This window comes from Malaclemys terrapin, chromosome 1 (genome assembly GCF_027887155.1).
Source record: "Malaclemys terrapin pileata isolate rMalTer1 chromosome 1, rMalTer1.hap1, whole genome shotgun sequence".
In the NCBI taxonomy this organism is placed as follows: Eukaryota; Metazoa; Chordata; order Testudines; family Emydidae; genus Malaclemys; species Malaclemys terrapin.
In genome coordinates this window covers 65,216,657-65,225,910 of record NC_071505.1, presented here as the reverse complement: position 1 = coordinate 65,225,910, position 9,254 = coordinate 65,216,657, and the positions used below count along the sequence as shown (strand labels likewise).

The 9,254-nt window shown below is 46.2% G+C and overlaps 1 protein-coding gene across 2 annotated transcripts; it reads right to left on the bottom strand.

Annotated features, from left to right (window-relative positions):
* Nucleotides 1–3,037: 3,037 nt before the first annotated feature.
* LOC128836177 (lysozyme C) lies at nt 3,038–9,015 on the bottom strand. 2 transcript variants are annotated; one of them, XM_054026199.1, is made up of 4 exons: nt 8,811–9,011; nt 7,838–8,002; nt 5,277–5,355; nt 3,038–3,505 (listed from the first exon to the last, which is right to left on the bottom strand). In XM_054026199.1, the coding sequence occupies exons 1-4, from the start codon at nt 8,944–8,946 to the stop codon at nt 3,439–3,441; spliced, it is 447 nt and encodes a 148-aa protein (XP_053882174.1). In that variant the 5' UTR covers nt 8,947–9,011; the 3' UTR covers nt 3,038–3,438. The 2 variants fall into 2 exon arrangements, with proteins under 2 accessions (XP_053882174.1, XP_053882177.1); XM_054026202.1 differs by lacking the exon at nt 5,277–5,355 and having other exon boundaries at nt 8,811–9,015.
* Between the last annotated feature and the right edge of the window lie 239 nt (nt 9,016–9,254).

Genomic DNA, 9,254 nt, shown 5'->3' with positions numbered 1-9,254 from the left:
ACTCCAGCTAAAAGGCCCAACCACAGGAATGTCAGCTTCAAAACTGGTAGGAGAGGCCCGAGGGAGAGGGAAATCTTTACTAAAAAACCTGAAATGAATTGGACACCAAAAGCACTGAAGTTCAGAAACAAACATTCTTCTTGGAGGTGGGGGAGGAGGGAAGGTGAATATATATTTGTCCCTCTGTAGTAAAATAATGTGACAAGAGATCACATTTAGGTTACCGAGTACGTCTGTGTGCTAGCCTACAGCCCAGAGTTGAATATAGTTTCCACACCTTAACATTGACTTTCCACACTTCCCAGTGTGCGAGTTTCCCTGAATTTCCCGAGTTTATCTATTTCTTTTGGCTAGTGACAAGGTGCTTGTATGGATTTATTGCACTGGAGTTGCTGATATGTAGAGTCAGCATTAACTTCACTAGAACAATTTTTTTCCCTGGAATAATCCTTTCGAAGGAGGGAATTGTGGACTCTGATCAGATGTTGTAACATCCCAACACCTAAAGCTAAAACTATATTCAAGTGGACTAGAGACTCTTTCACTTAGGGTTTGTTCTTTATTATTATGAAAGTAAGGCTGGACCAGTGGCTAGGGCATTGTCTTGGGGACACAATACCCCCTTCTGCCACAGATTTCCTCTGTCATTTAGTCGCTGTGTGCCTTCGTTCCCTGCCTCATGGGGGTGGCATGCAGTGCTCACACACTTCGATGGTAGAAGCCATATAAATGCCATAGATGGATTGAATGAAAAACATACATTGTTTCATTTCCTCATTCATCTGTCAACAGTTTGATTTTACCAGAGCACTGCAGAAGTTTGCCAAGCTTGTGTGTATTAATATATGTGACTAGTGCCATTTGGGCCAGTGTAATACCAGGTCCTGCACTATCTCCATTGTAAATCACAGGTTTTTCCTTGATGGGGAGAGGAGGGAAGGGGAGCCTTCAAGCCATTTTTGGAGCCACGAAGATCTTTCCTACTTTCCCATTTTCTTCTCTACCTACTATTCTAAAGACTTGGGAGTCATAAGGTGAGGTATTTAGGCATCTAACTCCCACTGAAATCTATGGGGCTGGAGGTTGCTCTCACCAGAGGTGCAGGAGATTGCGGCTGTCCAGGGCTGGTGTAACCACCTAGGGCGCCAGGATTTGGGGGCGCCAAAAACCGGTGTCCAGAATCACGGGAGTCAGCTGAGCGGGGCAGGGCGGGGAGCAAGGCCATAAACAAACCCGCCCCCGCAGCGTGGGGTACCGCACAGGATGGTCAGTGGGAGCCTGTGGTGGAGCAAGGAGGAGACAGCCGGCCGGGCGTGGCGACCAGCGCGGCCGAGGGACGGAGCCGTTGGGGGAGGCAGGATGCAGTCCTGAGCTCAGGTGAGCTTCGCCCTCCAACGTGCCATGCCTGGGGCCGGGCGCAGCTGCCTCCTGGGGCAAGGGAAAGTGAAACAAAACCCCGCAGTGCGACGGACGGGAAAGGGTTGGTGCAGGTGCTACTTCCAAACACTGACCCTCCCTGCCCCCCCCGGTGGCACTGTGCCAATGCAGGGAGCCAGCCCTGATCCCCAGGGAGATCCTCACCTGCTCCCCGGGAGAGTCCGGCTCTGCCCTCCTTGCCCTTGGGTCCCCCCCGGAGGGCGAAGTACTCAGAGCCTGGGAATGTTTAGAGACCATTTGAGCAGGGGGCATTCTCACCCTCCTCATTGCTCATGGGTTTCCCCAAACCAGAAGGGACCATTGTGATCATCTCCTCTGACCCCCTTGTATTAATTCTAATGAACAATGCCACATTATGCAGTATTCATTTTTGAAAGTTTATAATAAGTGATGTTCCGGGTGGAGGGGAGGAGAAGGGGGGGCGCAATGGAAGTTTCACCTAGGGAGCAAAATATCCTTGCACTGGTCCTGCGGCTGTCCCTCCCCATCAGGCTCAGAGGGAGGGCAGGCCCCCTCGCTCTGTGTTTCTGGAAAGACTGGCTCAAAGGGGGATTAGCAGTCTCCATGGTCCTGGTCACCTAGGCAGGGGCCAGGCAGCAAGAAGTCCAGGGCTCAGGCCCTGAGGCAGGGCACAGCAGCAAGCAGGTTAATACCTGACATTCTGTATCTGGGAGATGGCAGACAAACACAGGCCTCTTGACCTAAGGTGGGAAGGTTGCCCCCCAGAGATGGGGTTGGCAGCAGAGATAGGGGGACCTTGGCTCACCCTACTTCACCTGGTCTCAGCCCAGGGCCCTAACACTGGCAGAGGGTTCCACCACGTGGTCAGTGGGGATCCCAACATGCTGACAAGAATTAGGGCAACACAATTGGACAATCGTCTGGTATCCTTGGGCTCCTTCCTATGATCACCTTGCTGTGAACCTGCACCTCTGTCTCCCTGGTGCACACCACTAGCTGCAGTCCAAACAGTTCCTCGGTGTCCTTGTTGGCTCCCTGATTTCTCTTGCCTGTTATGCTCCAGTGGAGAGCTAACTCTGCCAGCTGGTAACAGTCTCCAAAGGAGCATCTACTAGCTGGGGTGTGCAGGAGTGCTGGGAGTCCCTCTCCTCTCCCACTGACCTTGTGGATGACTCATGTGCTTCAATACCTTCTTAAACTGGGACCAGCGTGTGTGTTTGTCATGCAACCAGTGTAAGAGGTCCAGTGTTCTTAACTATTCATTTCTTTCCTTTTAAGTGTTTGGGTTGTGTGAATGATATGATGAGTGACATCAGTGTAGTTGCTACAACCTTAACAGATTTTTTAAACCCAAATTTGTGGGTTTGGAACATAATTATATTTAACAGATTACCATTCTGCACCATGTGTTTACAAACTATGATAGTCAAAATAAAACATGTAGGTGTCCATGATTATGTGCTTCTGCCACAATCTTTATCTCATAGTGCCAGGCCGTTCTCCAAAGGTATTTAGGCTCTTAGCTTCCATTAAATGAACATCAATGAAAGTTAGGGGCCTAAATACCTTTGAGGACCTGGGTCCAAGTTCATAATCTCATATTCACTTTCTCTTGTATATTAACCAATAATCACAAAAATTATGTGCAAAGTATGTCATTTTATTGAGTGTAATGAATGTGAGCTCACAAGCAAGATTACACAATGCTACTAATTAGCAGAAAAAAGTAGTTGAAGGATCTCACAGGAAAAACAGATCTGGCTTATTCTGACATGTATATATAATAAAGAGGTAATACAAGATCTTTAAAACTGTGTAGAACACAAAATAAGTTACTGCAGCTGGTCACATGGAACCATCCACGGCAAGGAGTAAAATATTTGCATTTTACCAGTCAGTTGCCCTGCAAACCTTTCTCCTGAATTTGTTTCATTTTGAACATGATTAATTGTAAAAGGGAAGCAAGAAGAGGGAATATTTTGCTGCATGTGAAAAGCTCCTTAATTATAAGGGAACCAAGATGCAGTAAACCCCATAACTTTATAGCCCGCAGCCACGGATCCACGGGGAGACATCTCGTCCTTTGCAGTTCTTTGTCCATGCCACCCTGTTTGAGTTAAAAATCACGTTAGTTGATTATGGCAAGCTCATCAATTAGTGCAAAGCCCCCCAAGAAAAAAACCAACCAATTACATTTATGTACGATTAACTTTTTTGCAGAGATCCAAGCTTATATAACAAATAATTTGCTACTGGTCCAATCCCGACAGAGCACCTGGCTAGTCTGAATGGCCTAAAAGGTTCCTAAAAGATTGTCAAAAGGCCCACTTACCAGCTGTTATTCCTGCCACATAAATTTGGTGTGTTTGTGACACTGCTCATAGGCAGCAACTCCAGCCCTGGAGCACCCTCAGAAAAAAATTAGCAGGAGCTTAGCACCCACCGACAGTCAAGCTCCCCCACTCCTCCCAGTGCCTCCCTTTTGCCAGCGGCCCTGCTGATCAACTCCTCCCCCTCTCTCCCAGTGCCTCCTGACAGCTAAGGATCAGCTGTTCTGTGGCATGCAGGAGATGCTGGGAGGGAGTGGGAGGAATGGGGACAGGGCATGCTCAGGGAGGAGGGCAGAATGAGGCAGGGAGGGGTGGAGCAGGGGCAGGAAGAGATGGGTGGGATGGTGCCTTGGGGAACGGGGTGGTATGGGGGTGGGGCCCGGGTGGGATAGGAGCAGGAAGAGGTGGGGTAGGGGCTAGGAGGAAGGGATGGAGTGGGGGAGGGGTCTGGGGCTGAGCAGGGTTTGAGCACCCCCAGGGAAAATTAGAAGCTGCTCCCTACTGGATAGAATCAAATTTGTTCAGTTTTGTGCCATAAGCGCTATCCCGCTAAATAGAACTAATGCACATTCCCGTTTATTTCCAGCTGGAGGGCACTAAACTTCCGGGGAAAGGTGATTTAAGTTCCATCCCCACTGCCATATGAAGGATCAAGTGGCCCTGTTGTGTAGCATAGGTATAATCTTGAAGTCCTTGGTGGATCTAGATTTGTTACATTGGTTTTTGAATTCCTGGGAACCATAGATGCTCACCAAATACATTTCTCTAAGTAGAAGAGTGTGTGTGCTTGTGATGTGGTGGACAAGCGGGGCAAACCTGGGCAGGAAGGGGTTGATTGTCTGTCCTGTAGACAACAGCTGAAGCCGGTCCCATTTCACCTGCTAGAAGTAACAAGTCTAGAGGGAATTAAAAGGGAGGAAGAAGGCCAAGAAATCCTAAGGGGTGGGCTGAGCAATCCTGAACTAGGAACTGTCAGGTCACCCAAGTCTGTGGAGAAGGTTTAGACCGGACTTTGTGCTCTTTTATTGGTCATTAGAAAAGTCAAACCCCAGAAGTAGGTGAGTTGTGAACCTAGAGAGGGCACCTGGACTGTTGTTTAGAGCAGATGGAAAAGACTCCCATTCACAGTGCCAGTGCTCTATATTGGATGGAATCAAAACTGGTCAACTGTATGTCATAGACCCTACACCTTTAATAACGAATAGAGAGTCGTTTTCAGTCCAAGTGTAGGAGTTTTTGGAGGAGGAAGATCTGAGTGTTATCTCCACTGCTGCTGTAAAGGTCCAAGTGGCCTTGATGTGTATCAGAGCTACACCTGAGAAGCCTCAATGTCCATAAATGTATTCTGCTGTGAACCCTTAGTATACAAGTTCTGAGTTCAAATATGTTAATAAATAAGCATGCAAATATTAACAACCTGCTTTTTGCTTCTATACAAGCTTGTTTATCCAAAAGAAGATTGTAGTCTCTCTCTTTTAACTGGACTCCCCCCAACTATACACACAAATATGTCATTGTTATTAGTTCTTGTAATAGTTTTAAACGTACCATGCACCCATGCCATTAGGATCACGAACAACTCTCTTTGCACAATTTACACTCGCTGTAATATCTGCTGTCAGTAACTCTAAAAAAGAAATACAGTGGAAAGAGGGGGGAGAAAACATTTTCCTCTTCATTTTTTTAATCTGTTATCTTAAAATTGATTCTGAAATAATATTTTATTATTATTATTTATTAATCAAGTTGATTACAGTAGCATCTAAGGACCAACCAAAAACAGGACCCTCTGGTGATAGGCAAACATAGAATAGAATGTATTCTGTACAAACATAGACTAGCAGATGGTCCGTGTTCTGAAGATCTTAGAATCTAAATAGAAAGACAGACCCAGAGTGTTGGAAAGAGATATAACACAGAGAGTAAGCAATGTTCTGGTGTCAAGCATTATGTTAGTTCCAGAGTTTGGTCTTAGCTTTAGAATGCTGTCAATCTGTGGGTTAGTTATAGCATAACCAACTACAGTAACTTGTCTTGCATCTTCCTCTGGCACATGTGATAATGGTCACTGCTATTATATACTGCTGGGGGAATTCTGTGCCACTGTGTGCATGCATAATTAATATGCTCTGCATATTTTTAGGTATTTTTGGCAGAAAATAGCTTCTGCCAGAAAGGTGCTACAGTTGCACCTTTTACCCACCAGAGGGTGCTGTGGTGCTAGAACAGAGCAGCCACTCCGGGCCAACTAGGGAAGAGAAAGAGCCTGCAATGCCTTCTTCACAGCGCCTGTTGGGCCAGGTCAGGAGACTGGGGACATGGGGAGACAGACAGTGTGGGGCTGCTGGGGGGTCACAGACAGAGGCTCATAAGGGCTAGTGGGGGAGGACAGACTGGGGCAGGAGCTGAATGGGAGTGGAGGCACTGAGCCACAGGGGGGAGGGAGTTGCAGGGCCACATGGAGATGGGGGAGGTTTAGGGCTGCATGGGGATGAAGGGAGGTGGTTGGCTGAGGAGGTTCAGGGACAGATTGGGATGGGGGGAGGGGTCTGGCTAAGTGGGGGTGGAAGGACACATGTGGACAGGAGCAGGTGTGCCTGACTGAATGGGAGAGGCTAGGGGTCATCCAGGGTCTGCATGGGGGAAGCTCCCTAACAATCCCTCCCCATGGCTCTAAAAAATCAGTTCCATACTTTTCCCACCCATACCCAACAACCCCCCCAACTTCACACTCAGCCTCCTTCCCAGCAAATACTTCCTGCTCCCTCAGCTCCTCCGTTACCCCTGACTCCCCCAAGTCTTTGCACTGCTTCTGAGGGGTTCGGGAAATACGGTTCTGTACTATAGTTTAAATTAATTATTATTCAGCGTCCTGTATTAATATGCCTAGTAAGGAATCTATTTGTCAAAAAACATTTCCTGGGTCTTTTTTGTTGTCTGTATTGTTACAGACATCCTTGCTGACAGGTATTTCAAAATAAATTACCAAAATGATTGAAATACATGTGATTATATTGTGTTATTTTGACAAATAAAATATGCAGAATTTTGCAGAACTTTAAAATATTGTGTGCGGAATTTTTAATTTTTGATGTAGAATTTCCCCAGGAGTAAAGAGGATATTGGAGACATTGTATTGGACTAGAAAGACCACTGGTCTGATCCAGTAGTCTGGTAAATTGCTATGTTCCTCTCTTTATAGTTTCTATCTGTTTCTATTAGACTTTCTTTGCTGAATTCTATTTAATGATCTAATTTCAAAACAAATGTCTTCTAGTACTATAAAGGGATACCATACCATCTGCTTCAATATAACACACTTGTCTGAAAATTTTAAACCAACTATTACCAACTATTACTTGACAGCTTTTGGGAGTAATATGTCTTAGGTGAGACCATAAATTCTGTGCTAACTCTCTCCAAAAGGGTTGGTTTTACTCTTTATGGATAGCTATTTTGCTGGTTTTATGTATAGTCAGACAGACAGTTCCCTGCATTGTTTGTGTGGGTCTCTCACACAGCAACAGAGGAGACAAGTCCAAAAAAAATAAAGAGTGATTGTAAAAATACAAAAACTGTCATGGGGAGGAGGGGATATTATAGTCTTGAAACTATTTTTAATTCTTTCTTAAAATGGACTAGATTTCAAGTTGATTGTGTCTCTTTAAATTAGAAACTTTAAAATGTTTATTTTTATAATGAAGCAAGGTCAGGAACCGGCATTTGTGCTGGCCTTCTGCCCAGCAGTGAACTTCATCCTCTAAGAACAAAGTTAAGGGTACTCAAATCAACATAACTGGTAAGTAATAAGTGCTTCTCAAAAAGGGAATTGTTTTTACTAAGAAAACATAAAACAGAAAGTCTGAAAAGAAGGAACACAATTGCTTCTTAAAAAATCCGTTGGGAACGCCCCTTTAATAGCACATATGCATCCCCACACATTGCAATCCCGCCCTTTTGTAAATAGAATAAGGGGTTGTTTTTTTAATGTAAGGATACTAGGGGCAAAACATGGCCTCAGTTATAACTTTGCAATGCTATGGGCTCACACAATCAGGCAGAATTTGCCGTTCATAGTGTTACCTGTGGGAACATTGTATTGCACCTACCACCACACTGGATTCCACATGCGCTCTTGGCTCTTGGAGTCTTGCCATCATTGCACCACCAGCGGCTGTTGATTTGTAAAATCCCATAGTCAGTGCTTTGGTCACCTCGATTGTAGTTTGTGGCACCTGTGTTAAAGCCGCTCTCGTAGTTTGCTGTGCACACCCCTGTGAAGGTTCCGTTTAAAAAAAATAACCACACACAGATTGATGTATTTTCTCTGGTGATAAAAACTCCTCATAGCTTCATATGTTACATAAATGCGAATCTAAATGACCCTGTATCACCCATTCGTAGATGATGCAAATGATTATTTAGTACAAAGTACACACAGGTAGTTTTGCTTCCTTTTAATCTGATCAGATTCACAATCCTTATTAAATATGAAGAGTAAGAAAAAAAACATTCCACATGTAAAACTTTTGATTTTCATTTGAACACCACATGGGGCCAATATCTTTGAAGAAAACACCAGTAAGTGTTTTGGGGTAGGGATGCCAACTTTCTAATTGCTGAAAATCAAACTCCCGAGCCCCTGCCCCAGTCCCACCTCTTCCCCAAAGCCCTGTCCCCACTCACTCTTCTCTCGCCCTCCCCCTACCGCTCACTGCTCTCCCCACTCTCTGTTGCTGGATTGTCTCATCCTCCCTCCCTCACCAGCTGGGCTCCCTCTGCTCCAGGTCTGGGAAAGGAGCTGCAGTTGGACTCAGAGCCTACCTCCCGCCTGTCTGCAGATAGAAGGCGACCCTGGTTGAGTGGGGGCTGTCGAAGGTTGATGACCCAGTGTCTCCCCTCCCACTCCCACCCTCCGTGGTAAGCGGACTTTTGGTCTCCAGTCAGTACATCTGACTGGACACTGCCAGGTCCCTGTTTTGGCTGGATTTGCCAGTGGAAAACTGGCACCTGCCAACTTATCCCCTTTCCCTCCCTGCCCCCTGAATCACATGGACATCTCCTCCAAGGAAGCAGACTTACAGTGTCCCAAGCTGTAGCCCCGGTATCCATCCAGCCCAAGCCTTTTCATTGCTCTTGCCAGCTCACACCTTTCGTAGATCTTCCCATGAGCAGCCAGGGGCAGGAGGAGAAACCCCAGGATTAGCAAAACCTTCATGCTGGCAGCGTAGCAAACCCAGGCTCCTACCACTGAAACTAGAGACGACGTGTGCCTGCTAATATTGGGGAGGAACAACCGGGAACAGCTCAAGTCACACCCTTCCCGGAAAGCAGCGGCACTTCCCTTCAGTTCTCAGCTGTTCCTCCTGCCATGCTGGGCATCTAAAGCAACAGCCCCTCCCTGCAGCTCCCAGCTTTGAATGATAAACTGCAAATACTTTGGTAGGTGGGTTAAAAGGTTGTCTAGTTCACTCTGGCATCTGTAAGTTCTGCTGTCTTTGGAGATGCAGTGTGGCCTAGTGGACA